General features: G+C 41.5%; 3 protein-coding genes across 3 annotated transcripts; all 3 read right to left on the bottom strand.

Annotated features, from left to right (window-relative positions):
• Positions 1-553: 553 nt before the first annotated feature.
• On the bottom strand, positions 554-4,010 carry LOC118406935. Its single transcript, XM_035807339.1, has 6 exons — positions 3,813-4,010; positions 3,289-3,407; positions 2,585-2,739; positions 1,914-2,038; positions 1,333-1,427; positions 554-838 (listed from the first exon to the last, which is right to left on the bottom strand). Exons 1-6 carry the CDS (start codon positions 3,928-3,930, stop codon positions 704-706), a joined length of 747 nt encoding a protein of 248 aa, XP_035663232.1. The 5' UTR covers positions 3,931-4,010; the 3' UTR covers positions 554-703.
• Positions 4,011-5,765: 1,755 nt separating this feature from the next.
• LOC118406914 lies at positions 5,766-8,715 on the bottom strand. The gene is made up of 5 exons (XM_035807312.1): positions 8,551-8,715; positions 8,080-8,171; positions 7,292-7,431; positions 6,522-6,738; positions 5,766-6,009 (listed from the first exon to the last, which is right to left on the bottom strand). Exons 1-5 carry the CDS (start codon positions 8,669-8,671, stop codon positions 5,866-5,868), a joined length of 714 nt encoding a protein of 237 aa, XP_035663205.1. The 5' UTR covers positions 8,672-8,715; the 3' UTR covers positions 5,766-5,865.
• A 1,249-nt stretch (positions 8,716-9,964) lies between these two features.
• On the bottom strand, positions 9,965-12,937 carry LOC118406911. Its single transcript, XM_035807310.1, has 5 exons — positions 12,790-12,937; positions 12,448-12,539; positions 11,441-11,583; positions 11,082-11,298; positions 9,965-10,279 (listed from the first exon to the last, which is right to left on the bottom strand). The coding sequence occupies exons 1-5, from the start codon at positions 12,902-12,904 to the stop codon at positions 10,124-10,126; spliced, it is 723 nt and encodes a 240-aa protein (XP_035663203.1). The 5' UTR covers positions 12,905-12,937; the 3' UTR covers positions 9,965-10,123.
• Between the last annotated feature and the right edge of the window lie 5,613 nt (positions 12,938-18,550).

The raw sequence follows: 18,550 nt of genomic DNA, 5'->3' as shown, positions 1-18,550 counted from the left end.
AGGGTACACATGTACATCTCTTTAATTTTGTCTGCACCCAATCTGCAAATGATTATAAAGAGCCACTACAATTAGGTAAGTTATCCGTCGAATACCTTTTTTTCAATGGCGTCATATCATTCACATCTCTTCTATGGTCATTTCAAGCCCTCTAAAATGCTTGATATTTGCATAAGTCCACAGTATGAAATGGTTTATGACAAAAGATTTATCTTGCAACTGTGTGTCGCTAACGATAGTTCACATTTACCCGAGAGGCAACCTATATCCGTTGTATAGAGGGGTATACAGCGATATCAGTAATATTTTTTAATATAAATTGCGATTTGAAACCACTGTCCGTCGACTTGATATCCCAAAATACGGATTTTAAAAACAACGAATATAGGTTACCCCGCGGATAAAGGTCAACTACCTTATTTGACATTTATTCCAAAAGGCTGTTATTTACTTCAATATCAAACCTTGGCAAGACGTGAAAACTATGAATTATCTTTTTTATATCCAAGAGCTCAAGTCCTAAATTTCATAAATGAAATACTATAGACACGTGATTCACAATCCTCGTTTTATTGGTAACTGATCAGCGTTGTTTAACGTCACTGAATCCTGTGCTGACGTCATTGTCGATGCGACAGTACTTAATACGTCAGTGGATCCTGTGTAGACGTCATTGTACAAAGTATTGACGTCAGTGCCTGATTTAGCGCCGCCTGCCGAAAAGCCAGCCGCCACCGGCGTCGGGATCCACGTACTCCTTAATAGGAACCCTGATGCCGATACAGGCCTCCTCGTTTCCGTTAGCGTCTTCAGCGATCAACTTGAACTCGTAGTCACCCTAAAATGCAAACCAAATTTACGACAACATTTCATTATTAGGCTCGCTATCTCCAAACCATTTAGAAGTATGACTTTCAATCAATCAATCTTCCGACCGGACCTCCGGCCTTCTTCAGGGTGTATGATACTTTTGCTTAGGACTCATAGTATTACGTAATGAATCGGCAACAGGTGGTTGGAAGTCAACTTCGCACCCTGCTTATTTTACCAGGATATTCTTTTCCATTCTGCTAAGCTGGTTACGAGTCTATCAGCTTGTAATGGCCTATTGAGAATTAGAAGAGATAGTCTGTGACCCTGGAACTAACAGGTCTTGACCATCGTACATCGTGGGGGTAGGCATGTACTTTAACTGTTGTGAGTGGGCAGTTATATTTTGTGCATGCGTACATACCGCAAAAGTCCCTCTTGCTTCAAGTTTGAACCATCACATGGCTTTCTATGGCACTGCATAGGAACTTTTGACATATGTCCATGGAACCATTATCTCACCTCGGCCAGGAACGTCAGCAGCCCCGACTCCAAGTCGCTGAAGTCAATGAGCCTGTTGTAGTTCGGGGCTGAGTAGACCTTGGGGGCGATGATACCTGGTCATGGTGGAAAGGTAGTCCTTTGATTATGGCAGTTTAGAATCTATAGGTCCTGAGGTTGAATCAAAGTTGTGCTATTGGAGGAAGCACTTAAAACCTATATTATATATATGTTTCCTCGATCAATCGGAGCATCAAGTTTGCGCTAGGGGCGTCTCCCCTGATGAGACATACTTGATTCTATTCAGATTGCAACAGAGACAACCTGAGCAATGATCGTGAATTCAGTGTCATTGAGCAAAGCCACACCTGACCGACTGACATTCCTTTGGCCAACTGTTCTCCTTGGCCAGCTTTGATACTGTCTTATGCCATCTCGACAGCTGGATGAGTCGGCCGGCTAGACTGACTATTTGTCCAATTTCTTCTATTTGACCAGCGATCCAAGGAGCCTGGTAGAGGGTAAATCTCAGACTAGCTTTATTGTACAAAGTTGTTGCTTAACGCCCAAAAGTACCGGTTATGTGCAACAAACCAACAAACCTTCACAAGTGCACTGGTCCTCCGGGATGCCCTGAGCTATCGCCTCAGGGAAACACGTCAGCTGACCAGTGACGTCATCGATAGGCGTGTTCAGGTCCAGGATTGAACACAGCTCGCCATAGTCACTGTAGGAATATGATACATTTTTATGCCAAAAAGCAGTTACTCAAGCAACTGGATATGATTTTGGAAACGATCAGACGTTTCAACTGGAATCCACCAGTTTTCGTCAGTGACACTGGATACATTTTTAACATACTGAACATAGCAAGTAATATTCTTTCATCCCTCAATAAGTGCCAATGTACCAATTCCAATTTTTTGATCATTTTTCATACCTTACAGCGAAAGGTTTTGTCCTGACGTATCATATCACCAAGTAGATGTAAGGACCCAGCTCATTCTCAGTGTTTTTGTTGCGCGCGCGTGTGTGTGTGTGTGTGTGTGTGAGTGTGTTTCACAAATTTACTCTTTTTCTGGTGTTTAATTTTCAAGGTTTCGACGTAAGCTTATCTTAGCTAGAGGATCCTAGAAGTGTACCAGGGAATGTTGTAAAAACAGGTGTAAAACGATTTTACAGCGAAATTACGTACGGGGTGGTAGGAGCGAAAACGCTGGGACACTGGATCTTTATGAACTTCTCGGAAACTAAACCACATTCCTAGACTTACCAAGTTCCCAGACCGTCTATTCCCACGACATTGTCGGTGGTAAGTGGGAAGCACCCCAGCTGGACGGTACTCGGGGTTCCGCCGAACAGCCAGATGGTTCTCCAAGCCTCCACTCTCCCGTTAAAGGGCCTGGCGATCGGCTTCGTCACTTCAATCTAGAACAGTAGAAGAAAAAAAACAGTAGCTGTGATATATAACATGAAACTGCCTGATTAAATCTTGCTTATAGCAGCCCGCTCAGCATCTGCCCAGCCTCCTCTGTTGGGAGGAGCCAGTTACACTTTAATCAACATCCTTGCTTTGATACATTCCTTCAAGCTTCCCCTGTCGTAACTTAAGGTGCTATCTCATTGCACTTGTGTCACGCTTGCGTCACTACGGGGTTCGAAAGATACTCAACGAACTTAGGAGATATAGAACGAATTTCTTACGTTTTGTGTATTTTGTTGTCTTCTAAGTCATACCTTTACGTATTACGCAATATCTAAAGTATTTAAAAAATCAGAAAAAGTAACACAACAGTGCAGCAGTTAACGAACCCCGCAGCAACGCAAACGTGACGCAAGTGCAGTGTGATACTATAGTACTACCTTTAGGGGTGTTGGAACATGGTCGTATCGAGAGTGTTGAAACAGGGGTGTAACAATGGTCGGTAACCCTAGCTAGATGCCCACAAATATATGAGACACCAAGTCTTCACCTACCTCGAAGTCCTGGAGGATGAAAGAGCCGGGAAGCGTCAGACTTTGTTGGTTAGGGTCCGCGTTAGGGTCAGTACTCTGGAAGGTAAACTTCGGGTTCTTGATCGCACGGTTCGGGTTGCCTAAAAATTCACCAAACAGGTTTTCATTTTAATCACGAAACAATGGTAGTGACATATAGATATGTATGGTTGTAGCAGTGTTAATAGCGTAAGCATTCAACCAAACCCTATGCTTTAGAGATCCTGGATTCGAATCCAGTCATTCTATCAACCCTGTGCCCTTTGGAAAGGTAATTAACAGGATTTTCCATACTCCACCTAGGAGTAACAATTGGTACATGATTTCGGTTGGGTGGTGGGGTGGTAAATTCGATGGAAGGAGGGGGTTTGGTTCCGCCTCGACTCCCATTACTGTGCCCTAGACACAATGTATAACATAAACACCCACTGCCCCTACGGTCTCAAAAAGGCGAAGGGCTACTTATTACCAAGTATATGAATCATTATCATGTACGGATAGCTTACTTCCACAGTCGAAAACCAACGCCGTGTCGACTGGCTGTTGCAGCTGCCCGAACGGGTAGTGTTCGTCGAAGTGCTGCGCCCCTGCAAGGGCGAGCGTGGACAGGAGTAGTATCAGCATGGTGCCCCAAACCTTGTCGATGTTTTAACGGTGAAACACTGACGGCTGCAGTCACAATGCCCCGGAGGTATACGTATTTATACTATTTCTGTTGAAATGTAAGGCCACACCGACTTAATTTTATGGATGACATCCTCTGGGCACCCCAAATCTAATGCGCGCGGGAGAAAAAAGAAAACTCCAGCAATAAAATGCTGCTTAACCATAAGACTAAACATACAGACCATTATTTCCCAAGCTAGGTTTGTCTTATGCTCACCTTTCGTAAGACTGTAAGAAATAATCGTCGCCTTTTCTACTATGTTGCCATTATTGTTTAAAGATGGAACAAGGGAGCTGTGGCCCCATGTGCCCCTTTTCCCCACAGAGCATATCGTCTGCGAAACATGCATTATGATTGGCCATGGATGCTATTTTGTAACATGTACATGTGACCAGTACTAGTGTTGTTGTTTTGTTTTGTTTTTCTTTTTTTTTTAGAAAATCAATGCGCGCGCGGATGTCATCCATAAAATTAAGGCAGTGCGGCCTAACTTGGGGTAATGCAATATTGCATCATCATGTTTTTAAAGTGTGGATAAGATAGAACGGAAGTGGTTCACTGTCCTCTAGTTCGAACCGTTGAGAATGACAATAACAAGAAGATAAGACCATGGACTATAAGCTGACATGGGGTCGCGTGGCATAACTGCAGGGTATACGTTTTTTTGCCCCTGAACCCAGAGGTTCTGAACCCAGAGGTTCTGGGTTCAAATCTTGTCATGCTACCGACCTTGGACCCTTAGGAAAGGCACTAAACACGACTTTTCTCACGTCAACCAGGTGTAGCATTGTAAACTTTGCGTTATTTATCTTAATCTTCTCTGTATGTGGCACTGTCAAAACAAGTTAATAACTTGAGTGCAGTGCTATAATATCCTTACTCGTCCGAAGACAAATAAAAAAGACTATAAGTGATGTTCACGAAAGGATTTGTTTAGAATCATTGCAGGTTTCATGCTACCTGAGGAAGAATTCCCGAATCAGAATTTTTGTCTTTTAAACTTGTAAAAACTTAACATTATATAATGAAGAAAATAGATTATAACCTGTGCCGTCGATTGAAAAAATGAAGTACAGATTAAACCGGGCATAGTATGCCATTTGCACAGTTCGCTCTTAGTCTGTGCGAAGTCAACTGTGTACTCAGCTGCTAGATAAGTAAGTCGACATTTCACAATATAACGTTAGTGTCTTTAAGTTCGGATTACGACACCTATGACACCAAAATACAACATTTTAACAATATTAGTATTGCAGTGTACATTAGAGCCCACCGGCCCACACTCAACAGAGACGGGGGGCAACATAGACTTTCTGATACTTATGACCCCCTCCTGCAAAAGTGGAGTGTTCCTGACGTCACTGCTGGAGATAGAGAGGGTCATTCTGTGAACAAGATCGATGGAGTTTGACCGAAAATTTAGGGTAAGTCCCTATATTAATTCAGTGTTGGAAATAAAGTTTAGCAATTAGTATTGCCTAACCAACACACACGTTTGTACCTACTAATTCTGAGCTGTTTTAAATTCATTATCCCAGCTCCCAAGATATAAAACGGTTTAGAATGAAATGCATTTAAAAGTTACTTCTATTCATGTACCATGTGATACTAGCACTCGTATTCGCACCGATATAACTCTTTTCATGGAACGTTAGCAGCTCAATCAATTATTGCACTCCACTCTGTCCATTTTCTTTGGTTGCCTGATTGTCTCTGATTTCTCTATGCGTTTACTGTTGGCAATAAAGCAGTATGTGAATAAGTAAAGCAAAACACAGACATGTTCCTTACGACTCTTTTATTTCAACCGCAAAAACCTTCGTACATATATTTTCTTCAATGACGTAGTGAATGCTGTGCCGACGTCATTACTTTGTGTGTATACGTCAGAGTTAGTTGGATCGCTTCTTCTTGCCAAAAAGCCATCCGCCGCCGGCATTTGGATCCACATATTCCTTGACCGGGACTCTGATACCGATACAGGCCTGCTCCACACCGCTAGCGTCTGTAGCCGTTGCCCTGAGCTCATAGTCTCCCTATATTAACAAATAATAACACAACAAACACAGAATAAGCATTGCAATTTGATAAATTACCTTCTTAGACGTGTACGATTTAAACTTTGCCAATTACTACTCTCCAAGCAGAGGTTATGCTCTCTTGGAGAGTCGCAACTCATGGTGCATTGGACTGGATTTTGGACACTAGCTTAACTAAACTTCCAACGTTTCAAGTATCCTACCACAAAACTTCAGTCTTACATATTGCCGCTCTGAAATATTCAAATAATTGCGGGCGCACACCAAAACAAACAAATAGATACACAAACTGACTACAAAAAGAAGACCGAAGCAAGGAAGAGAAGAATGCTTGGCTCCAGTAGGAAATCAAACGATGAGTTTTTTACCACACGATTGGATACAAGCCAGACCACTTCCATCTTGCCACTCTACAATAGTCATGATCAAATAAACACGAACACACACCAAGACAAACAAACAAACAAACTGAATACAATACTCATGGTATCAAAGAATACACAAGTTACCGAGGCGAGGAAGGTGAGAATGCCTGACTCCAGCCCTGACAAGTCGATGAGTTTGTTCCACCCCTTGATGCCGTAGTGTTTGGGCGCCATGCCCTCACAGCCACACTGGTCAGGATTGATGCCCAGGAGAAGTCCGTCCTCGTAACAAACCGTGCTGTTAGACATGGCGTCGAAGGGCTTCCCGTCTGTCAGAATCTGGCAAAGGTCTCCGTACTCACTGGCGAGAGATTTATTCATGATTTATGATGATTCATTGCGCAACACTTGACAATGTATAACAAGTTATAGATAATAAAAGTTACAGACTGATACTACACATATACATTATATTACAACAATTTCAGTTACTGCAATACTAGTGAACTATATCAAGTGGAATCTACGGTAGGTAATAAAGGGCATGTCTTTCATTTTTTAAAGAGAAGAGATCTAGAGAAGAGGGTTTTACACAAATATTCAACAATGTAGTAGTCTGGCTTTAGCGTGACAACGAGTCCGAGAAGCCGAATGAAAGAAATCTTAAGAACCAAAGATAATCTGTCATATTTGTGAAAATCTAATCCCTTTTTTTTCGAAAACCATTGGTGACATTGTACAGGGTTACCTTGAACTTAACGTTAAAACTTGAGTTTCAAAACATCTGAAGGCCGGGGAAGTTCAAAGTCAAAGTTCAAAGTCAAGGACATCACATATTTGCATTTGTATCATACTTTTCGCTCCCGAAAGCTGCCCGACCGGGCCCCGGTTTGGAAATGTGACCTTAGCCTTACCATGTCCCGACGCCGTACACAGGGTCCACCGGCAGGCAGGGGACCTGGATGGTGGTGCCGATCCCGCCGAACAGCCAGATGGCCCGCCAGGCTTCGATCCGCGCGAACAGAGGTCCTACAACCTGCTTCGTTACATCAACCTACAAGGGAGGAGAAAACAACCTGATTAAGGAGGTTCTATTCCCAGATATTGATAACAATTCTTAATCAGAATGTTAAATTTTCATATGAACTGAACTGATGATAGTCTTGAAGGCTACAACTTTCAACCACAAACTGCGTACCATTTGACAACATTCGTGACTGAAAGAAAAAAAATGTCAACTCTTTTTGACTTATCCTGTTTAAAGATCTCTAACTGAAACGCCCTTGAAGTTCAAAAGAAACTGCTTGAAGGCCCAAGCTTATGCCACTTCCTCCCAAACCCAAGTGATACCTACATATCTACAAGTCCATAGCGTCTTCTGGACACCAGATAGCAAAACCGGAAGCTCTACTGTGGTACCTTGGAACCCGCCAGGGGGCCAAAATACATTACCTACCTACATACCAAATTAATGGCAATCTATCCACGGCTTCTTGAGTTATGCTGACAAAACGAATGCATACAACGTGTATTCAAACACAACCAAAACATACCCTTCTAGATGAAGGTAATGGAAGACAATACATGTATCAAATCTATATCGTTTCACCTACTATTCACAGAAAACGCGCGAGTTAGTATACTCACATCTACAAATAGTATCTTATATATATTTCTAGTGAGAAAAGTTGTGATGACTCACATCAAAGTCGATAATGGTGAAAATGCCCGGCAACTCCAGATCAGTTCTGTCAAATACGAACTGCCAGTTTTTGAAGGCGCGGTCAGGATTAGCTGAAATATGTAAACATAAAATTATTAAGGAGATGATATAGTACGAGCATAACATAGTACATGATGGTTTCCTTGCGATTTGCTGAATAAAATTTACCACATGATACAATCAAAAGCCGATTCATTTGTAACCATATAATATCTAATAAACAGCTGTTATGTAAGACTAAATTACACGTCTTACTTATACTTGCTTCAAATTTAACTTAAGTAGCTAGGTGAAAGAATCTATCAATTTCAGACATTTCCGGGATACGAAGTTTCATCTATATCAACGTAATATGACTTTGGTATTTCAAACCTAATTCTGACAGAAATAAGAAAGATATTCCAGTAATATGTTGATGTTTTATCACAACATTTAGAAAATGAAACTTACAGCCACAGTCGAAAACCACGACATTGTCGATGGGACTGGCTAGAGATCCAAACTGGTAGGTAGAATCATACACTGTCTGTGCCGACACTGCGGCAATGGTGGCGAGGAAAAATACCAACATGTTGTCAACGACTTGTCTTCTCTCTGTGGACTGTGTTTTTCTGACCTAGTCCATGTTATTTGTACCGAAGACCTTTACCTATCAGGACTTGTGTATACACAGCTGGCAAGAGCTCATCTTTCTCCCACAGTTTGAAAACTTCCGAGTTATTTTTACACAAAAAATTAGTTTGCGCCGGTATGTACACACATCATTGAACGTAAAGGATGCAATGTAATTAGGATTTAGTATAATGATATCTAATTATCATATATTTACTTTGTAAAATAAGAAGTAGTCAAATAGTCAAAATTGTCAAATATGTAGACCATCTGCGCCCTTGGATACGTAAGACATTTCGTATCTTCGTACCAATCAGCGTTCATAAGTCGTACGATCGTGTTAAGTCGCTGATTCATGGAAAATATATGGCATTTTCGGAATTCATTTTAAATTTTGTCTCATGATTTTTTCAGGTAGCAAAAACAAAACGTCCTTCACCCGGCGAAGATCACATTTGTCTGACTGTGTCTATTATAATGTATTTATTAACTTGTGTGTGACGTAGGCCGTGCGTAAAAATATCACTCACAAAAGATAGGATTTCCGATCACACATTTGCACGAGGCACTCACAAGCGGCACTTTGTCCCCAGTGACTGTACTTTATATAGCTCAACAAAGTACGTGATTTAAGGCAGCTGTTGTGTTAGGGTTAGGGTGCACTCTCACTGCACTTGCGTCAAGTTTGCGTCAGCGTGGGGTTCGTTCACGGCGTCACTGTTTTGTTATTTTCTCCGGATTTTTTTATAATCTAGATATTGGGTTATAAGTTTAGGTATGACTTGGAAGATGACGAAATACACAAAAAGTACGTAAGAAAATTCGTTCTTTATCTCTAAAATTCGTTGAGTATCTTTCGAACCCCGCAGTGACGCAAGAGTGACGCAAGTGCAGTGAGAGTGCACTTTAAGGGTTATGAATTATAATAGTTATTGGATAGATGAACTAGGTCCCCTTCCGTTCTCTTACCCCCTCCCCCATTAGTCTACATTTCATATCATTTGGTGACCAGACGATTTCTCAGTAATACATACAGTATGAACCTCAGCTTGCTTGTTTGTCCAAAATACTTTTTTCAAGTTAATCATATTACGCCCTGGGGCAAGGCCACCCACCAGTGGTTTTATCAGTATCATAGTGTACCAGCTTAGATCAATGTCATGTCAAAACCACCTTACAACAAAAATAAAGACCTTCGCATTCATCGCTCGTACTTTTAATTGATTTTTTATTAAAAAAAAAAGAACAACAATTTCATGTTCTTCCCATTCAGTTTATTCCAACAAAAGTGCATCAACTATCGTTCTACTCTGAAGATGTCTAAACGTTCTGTGATGACGTCAACTTTCGCGAGAGGGCGTCGATGTTTTCTGTGATGACGTCAGTGACGTCACAGTTTTGTGTGCTGAAATTACAGCAACTTTGCTGAGCGCTTCCTCTTGCCGAAGAACCAGCCGCTGTCAGTGGCGTTGGGGTCCTCATACTCCTTCACCGGCACCCTGATGCCGATACAGGCCTGCTCCGCACCGCTAGCGTCTGTGGCCGTCATCTTGATCTCATAGTCTCCCTACGAATAAAAGTAAACATTAACGTTCAAATGATGTGCAGAGTGTAGCTCTAAAGCCATATCTAACGACAGTTTATTCCAATTTGTCATGTTTATGTTTCTAAAAGATCTTTGTCTTATGCTAAGATCCCATTTCCAATGGTGCCCATAGGGGGTGTAGCCCGACCGGGCTTTGATTTGTCCCGGTGGACTACTAGATACCACGGAGGTACCTCTGATATTTTCATAATTTGTTGCCGGGCCCCATGTTGATTTTAACACTCACATGTGACTTAGTGGTTATAGCCGCTAGGAGGCCGATAAGTTCCTGCCGGTGAGAGGTAGTGTAATGCCTACGTCATATTTTTAAAAAACCGGGACCCGGTCAGGCAGCTTTCGGGAACGAAAATGATGATCAAGACTTTAAACTACACAAGACGTGAAGAGAATAGTCATGGGCATTAGTTATGTATATTCTTACGTATACATTTCTCTTTTTTTATCGTTTGTATAAACAGCCCCGCCGAGCCCCGGTTTGGAAATGCGACGTATGCGTGGCTTAATAACCCTGTCACATTTGGCGAAAATCGATCGGACGACGATTCTGTGGTAATCGCCCGAGCCTTGCTTGTAATAATAATAACTTTATTGCACAACAGTTGTACAAGGTACAAAGTATAGCTTATATGTGACAGGGACGGTTTTCAGGTGAAAAATACGCGCAAACCTCTGTCGATCTAAAATATAGCCGATCTTCCATCGATACGCCCGAAAATCGTGGATAATGTGACAAGGGGTATTATACAGATCCTTGAAGACCTACCTGGGCCAGGAATGTGAGGACACCACTCTCCAAGTCGGTCAGGTCCACCTCCTTGTACCAGTTGCTCAGGCTGTAGACCTTGGGCGCGATCCCCTCACACGTGCACTGGTCCTCCGGGATACCCAGGTTCATCGCCTCCTCGTAACAGGTCAGTTCACCAGTAATGTTGTTGACTGGTGTGTTCAGGTCCAAAAGCCCGCAAAGTTCCCCGTAGTCACTGTAGGAAAAATACACAACAGAAATGAATAGAGGAAAAAAACTACTGGGCTTACGCACACTACTGGGGTATGGAAAAAGTAGAACATGCCCTAATAGATGTAATTCAAAGAACATAAACTTTAAACAAAAAAACAACTCACCAACTTCCAACGCCATAGTCCTTGCCTGACAGATAGAAACAGCCCAGCTGGATAGTTGAAGCCGCACCACCGAACAGGTAGATGGTTCTCCAGGCGTCTATCTTGCCGTACAATGGTCTATTGATGGGCTTGGCTACCTCGATCTACGGTAGAAATTTAAAGTATATGAGAACAATTAGAACATTTCTAACGTTACATCACCGTAGTAGAAATGCGCTTGTTTGTACCACGTCATTTTCGTTCATTTAATCATTTTCTAATACCTAATACCAACTCCCGTAATTCAAATGGGTGCCGAAAAACCGCCACAGAAAAGAAATGTTATAGAGTCCGTCTCATACGCCTAAATATCTGATTAAGTGTATATAACGTTACTGTAACGTTACCTCAGGATTACTAATGCTACATTGGTACATCTCTTTAAATAAGTTTGAATTCATGTATTGTTTTCTTATGTAGTGGTATCATCGTATCCGGTGTACTTTTGAGAGTTGGTGTTACTTTTGAATGCCATTTCTAGTGCAATTAGACAAACCATGTATTCTAAACTCCACCTGCAACTACATTTACGACTGTATTAAGAAGCGAGAAAGAGTTGAAACTATACATACTAGTAGTAGTACTAGAATACTTTAGACTTTGTAGTTCCAGTCATGTATCACATGTTTCACAGATTGTACTTAGAATCACTAGGGGATGTATCCTATTCACATTGACCTGTACTTAGCTTGTTAGAAAGCAAAAACGTACAATAAAGGTCTTCATTCATTCATTAAACTTCGAAGAGATAATGGCGGTGCCAGTCTAGGTGCGACGTTTGAAACCGGAAGACTCTGGGGTACTGTGGTACTGTGATGACAACGTGCACATTAGACCATTGTATTATACAAATTGGCACTATCACAATCCTGTCTATCTTGTAGCACATCTGATGCGCCTTCTTTTGTGAAAAATGAACGGACAATTTTTACCATGGCAACTATTTATGGTAGTTGAATCTGTCCTACCTCGGCGTCTATGATAGTGAAGCTACCGGGCAACTCCAAGTCGTCCCTGCTGAAAACGAACTTGGGGTTTCTCAAAGCCCGATCGGGATTGCCTGGAATCCAAATAAATGAAAAAAAAGTTACAGAACATTTATAGACAAAGTATAAACTACCAACTAGTACTGTAGTAGTCATTTTACCTTCATCATTCGCAACTGCTCATATCACTTGCAACTGCTTAGACCTTAGCGCATTTTAGAGAACACAAAGGATAGGATATAAAGTAAAATCCATATGGTAGGCTGTAACATCTACTTAGTCTAGTTCACAATCTCTCAAACTCCTAATCTTTACTATACGTACTTCCACAGTCGAAGATGAGAGCCTGGTTAATGGGAGTGTTCAGATTCCCGAACTGGTAGTTTTGGTCAAACTGTGCCGCCGCAAGGGCGATGGTAGCGAAGAAAAAGGCCAACATGTTGTCTTTAGGATGTGCTGTCTCAAGAAAGATCATCAGTTCTCGGGAGCTTGGTTTTTATACCATCCATAGATTTCCGTTTTATCAGGATGTCCTGTGTAATAGGACATTGCCGTATTTGCTGAAAGATAAAGCGCCAGGCGGATCTGATAACTGTGTCTTCTTTGGAGTGTTATATAAGCTGAAAACAAGCATGGTATAACTGATAACCGTAAGGAGAGTGATGTGTAGATAACACTTGTAATTAAAAGACAATAAAGATTGTACGCAATCATGTATGGTGTGCACGTGAAGTTTACGATCCCAGTGCGTGGGCCCAGTATATGACATTCGTATAGTGAGTTCATTTACAGTCTGACTGGTGTTAAATACTGCTATACACTTTGAAATTCCCGCGCTGGGTCAAAAGTGCATGCGTCATGTGTACCCCCTCCCACCTTGAATGTACATACTAGCGCGTAGGGCTGTCAATCAACCATTAAGAGTGCCGGCTACTTTACTATTTTGAACAGTTACAACAAGCGCACTGTTGAATTTTGGTTAGGCCATACAACTGAAGCCCAAATGCATTGTATGGCAAAATTATTAAACGACTTCACTCACATTACGTTACATCTCTATGTTGTGTGCTGTCGTAGCATCTTTTAAGTACCATTTATGTCAACATAGAAGACAAGTCATTTCAGTGAAGGAAGACAAGTAGTTATTTTATGATTCGCGGCGAGTATTGGAAGCCCTGGTAAACTAGAAACAATGGCATCGTGGCTTACATAATGGTGGTATATTCTTAAATGGGTCCGGATATTTAAAGGGTTTCTATAATGTCATTGAAAACTGAAGGTATTGACATTTTGTTTCTCCGTGCGTCATACATGTATATGCAGGCCAGATAACAGTGAGAACGACCTTACTTACGCCACCTGGTGTCCGGTTAGGTGACCACACGCGGCGTCTCTTCTGTCCTTCCGTCTGTAAATACTGTGTTTAATCTGCATATCAAGGTATCGGAAAAGTGGGAATGAATAAATGAGAAACGTAGATCATCAAAGTAACACTTGCACAGTTGAGAGGAAAACATATGACGATGAATGAATACAATGATATATTGTCGTTAACAACCCACATGGTTCATTTGTGGCCTGCCTTCTCCGGATTTGAGGCAAAGCATTAAGACCCCCCCCCCCGAAAAAAAAAACAGTTACTCAAAAAATTGGATAATATGGTTTTGGAAACGCTAAGACGTTTTAGACAACCGTTGTATTTCGTCAGTGACACTGAAGAAATCTTGTTTTAGAGAGTTTTTATGTCCTGCTTCTAGGAGCTGTCACAGTCCCTCTATAGCTGGTTTTGGAAACTAAATTTTTCACAGGCTCAGTACAGATAGAAGCAAAGGGTTGGTTATTCTAAACAAGAAGTCAGTTGTCTTGAAAGCCCCCACCCTTCCCATCATGAACCTGTAACGTTATATCACTGACCACAAGTAGAGTCTCTGACGGGTCAAAAAGTTTTAGAAAAGGTAGCTATCAAAAAGAAATGAGACATGAGATATGGAGTTGAAGGGAAAGACAAGTGCGAAACTGAGGTTAAGAATACGTTTACCACTAAAGAACACTGACGCCCCTTTGCAACCTCTGCCAAAAAGCGGTGCATGTCCTTGGTGCTGAGTTTACAATCCTGCAGTTTTACGTGTATCCGCCTGGTGGCGTCCCTGTCTTATGAGAGCAGGCTTACTTTCCCTGAATTTTGAAGGGAAATCGATAGAGGGCGTTTTTAAACCGTACGTTGTGGTGGCAGCTACACCACAACTTGTTCTTGAAAAGATAGTTGAATCTTTACTTTAAGACCATTTGTAAAGCTCTAGCAGGTTGTAACTTGAATTTCAAATAAACAGTTTTGTGTAGGATCTGTGCTATGTCACTCTCTTCACGCCAGAATTTAACCACCATGTGTTAAATATCTTCATCCTGAAAGGTATTTCCTCTTCTCGACCGTCTTGCCCGAGGTCATATTCAAAAAGCGAAGAAACCTGCTTGACTTCCAAATTTACTTCAAGTACCGGTGGTCTAGAGTTCTTTAAGTGTGTGTGAAAGTTGGACAAGAGGTCTGAAGTAGTGTGTCTTGGGCAAGAGAGCTTTCAGGAACGGAAGTCTTCGTTTTTTATGAATAAAGATGTGTGGTAAGAAGATATTTGATTAGCGTTGAGGGTTCGGAACCACAGACGTTTGTAGTCTGCGGACATTTTTGTGGTCAAGCTGGTAATGTTCAAAGAGCTACAACTCACTGTCGGCCTTTTAAATGTACATGCATTTTTACACTATAGAACTAAGGTAAGAAAGAAAAGCTTTGTCGAACGACTTTGGAAAGTTTTACAAATTTTTGTCGTACCTTTGATCTGAATAGTGGAGTGTGTGGACATTTTTGTGGTCAAGCTGGTAATGTTCAAAGAGCTACAACTCACTGTCAGCTTTTCAAATGTACACGTGTTCTTACCGAACTATGATAAGAGAGAAAGACTTTGTCGTACAACTTTAGAAAGTTTTAGGAATTTTTGTGGTATTATTGTTGTGAAAAATTTTAGAAATGTCACTTCCTTCTTGACACAAATTTTCACCTTTAGTAGCTAGCAGCATTGCAAGATAAAAACATCAGTCTCTGCTATAATATGTGGGTCAATTGTTTGTGTTTCAATTTTCTTCAAACTTCATACGCTAAAGAATGTGACACAGCAAGACGCATATCAAATATCCGTGTGTATCTTGTGTCTATACCCATCGGAAATGTCGGCATGGAAGTGTTTTATCTACATCAAATTTCCGCCTCGGAGAATCACTTGATGCGCTTTCACGGGTTTCTTCTCCGTAACCGACAGCGGAAATTTACCGGTCTAAGACAAAGACTTTCAGACAGTTGAGACGAAGAGAGACTCTTAAGTGTTCCCTTAAGAGAGGCACCCGTGCCCTTAAGGGGTCGCGAAGGGTACTTTGATGTGGAAGAGTTGAGGGCGCACACCTGGTGTAGGTACCGGAAGGGAGTCGTTAGCTGTGCACGTGTGTTAAGCACAGACACAGGCGCGCCTTTGTGTAAACCAACGCACCAGCGGTAGGCACTTTGTTCACGAGAGACAGAGCGGGGATTCGACTGACAGTTTCAGTAAGATGGATGGTTGGAGGGGATCAAATCTTGTCTTTGTCTTCTGTTTTCTTAAAACCCAACCGTTTGTTGGAAGTTGTCGTTTAGCAAAAGGTCAAGCTGGAATTGTATTTACCTACTTCCCATGTAGGTTTAATGAATAGATGAAAGAATGAAAGACCTTTATTGTACATTTATGCTCAAACTTTAATGTGGCAAACTACAAATCGTGAATTGCATTGGTTTTATGTTTTGTACTTTTGTTATCTATTCTAGCTTCTTAGCTGCACGAGCCGTATTTTTGTTTTTATGACATATCAGTTCCATTGCATTATAGCCTTCTAATCAGGTTATATCTATAGATACAATGCAAGTGATTCCTAAAAAACCTACAAAAGGAGAGAAATTAGCAACAAATGTCAGTTTTTGCAGAAATTGAATCATCCATACATGAAATCGTGACAATAAACATGTTCACGCGTTGCGAATGATAGAAATAAAACGGTTCTTAAGGAAATTGCATAAGGATTGATTGTCTTCACAAGTCACTGCCAGACATATATAGGTTGCTGGAAATAGCGGAAACTTGGGCAAATATCTACTATTCTAGAGACTACATCTTCACAACAGAAGTTCAGCAATACTAGAAAACTGTACTGTGAATGCAACGTGTGTCTTTTCAGAGGAGAACACCTGTCTCACCTAAACCATGGTTAGAAAACATCTGAGCAGAACGCAAACGTATGAGTCATGCTTGTGACAGGTAACATGTCAACTAAAGTGACACTACAGATAAGTTATAAGATAATACGTCTCTGTCTCTCTGTCTGCGTGCCTGGTTGTCTGACCATCGGCTCGCTCGTGTCTTTTTCCTGTATCTTTTTGTTTGTCTGTCTGTCTGTCCATCTGTCCTTCAGTCTCCATCAGTCAACCTAAATCAACTTCTCAAGCAACTTTGAGACATGGACAAAAAGTTTGATTCTAGTCACCCCTAATCATCTGCAATGGAACCATCCAACGGCCCTGTAAAATCATCACTATCATCATCATCATCATGGCGGTAAGTTGAAGTCTCAGGTTGAATTGATAACTTGATATTTAAACCTGAGCGTATGAGGTACAGTCTATGACACTCTATGCGAGCATCCATAGATGAACTAAAGATTCGTTTCGCTTGTTGTGCGTCCAAATGATGAGGATTGGTTGGGGAGGGTAGACACTGTGATGGGAGGGAACTTACGATGATTAACTGCTGTGTACTTGTGGTGTAGAGCTTGACATCTGATTCAAACTCTCACGCTCTCTTTCACGGCCCTCTCTCCGTCTCGCTCTCTCTTTCTCCCTCCCTACCTCCCCCCCCGTGCCTCTCTCTCTCTCACTCACCCCCCCCCCTCTCTCTCTCTCTCACTCACTCTCTTTCTCTCTCTTTCACAAACACACAATTTAAGTAGTCTTTTGCACACATATACAATGAATAATAAAAATCCTACCTATTGACCCTATTCTATCATTACCGAATCGAAAACACTGCTGCATTAGTTTTTCTCACGACTAAGGTCATCGCTTACCCTTACCCATCTACACTGTACACCTTTATTTACTTTTCTAGTGACGTCAATCCCAGGGGATTACCACGTCCGTGACTGTGACAAGGGATTACCCTTTCTTTACCCTTTCTTTACCCGGTGACATGAACTTCAACACAACACGTACGGCCGTGTTGACATTACGGCCCGGCGAAAACACTTCAGACGAATAGAGAGCAATATACCGGATGAATTGCAAAACATTGGCACATAAAATGAGTGACATGGTATTGGTTTTAAGTACTTCAACTGCTTCTAGGCTGTGTCAGCAAAGGCCAAGTGAAGTTCGTATTCGTGTACCCACTTCAAGATTTTCGCGTGGAAACCACAACTTTTGTATCGTAACATTACTGAATACCTTTACTTTGAATATACGTTGATACATAGAGGAAATGTATGTTGACTTTTCTAGATCTTAATTTGATTCAGAAACTTTTTGTTACCTTCTTCATGGAGGTTATGTTTTCGCGCGCGTCTGTGTGTATGTGAGAGTTTGTGTGTGTGTGTATGTGTGTGTGTGCGCGTGTGTGTCTGTATGTGTCTGTGTGTATGTCTCTCTCCCTCTTTCTCTCTACCTATCTCTCTTTCTCTGTGTAACAGCATAACTCGGGATCTCATGGATGGACCTTTGTGATATATTGGTACGTGTTGTTGGCCAAGTGAAATGGTTGAAGTCAAGATTGTATCCCCTGGCGACTCTCCATGTCAGTGCCGCGGGACTTTCGGGTTTATATCTCGTGTTCGAACGTTCTGGACATGCTATTGTCATATTCTTTCAAAGATAGCAGTTGGGCTCGTAAAAGTGGAGTAGATTTGACCTCCCCTAGCTTTTTTTCGTGTGAATTGCAGGGTAAGAGACAAAATGTATAGCTTCTATATGCTCTAGCAATAAGCTCATAAAACAAAACGGTACCGACTGTACAAAATATTT

Source organism: Branchiostoma floridae, chromosome 19 (genome assembly GCF_000003815.2).
Source record: "Branchiostoma floridae strain S238N-H82 chromosome 19, Bfl_VNyyK, whole genome shotgun sequence".
Classification (NCBI taxonomy): Eukaryota; Metazoa; Chordata; class Leptocardii; order Amphioxiformes; family Branchiostomatidae; genus Branchiostoma; species Branchiostoma floridae.
This window is presented reverse-complemented; position numbering and strand designations above follow the sequence as displayed.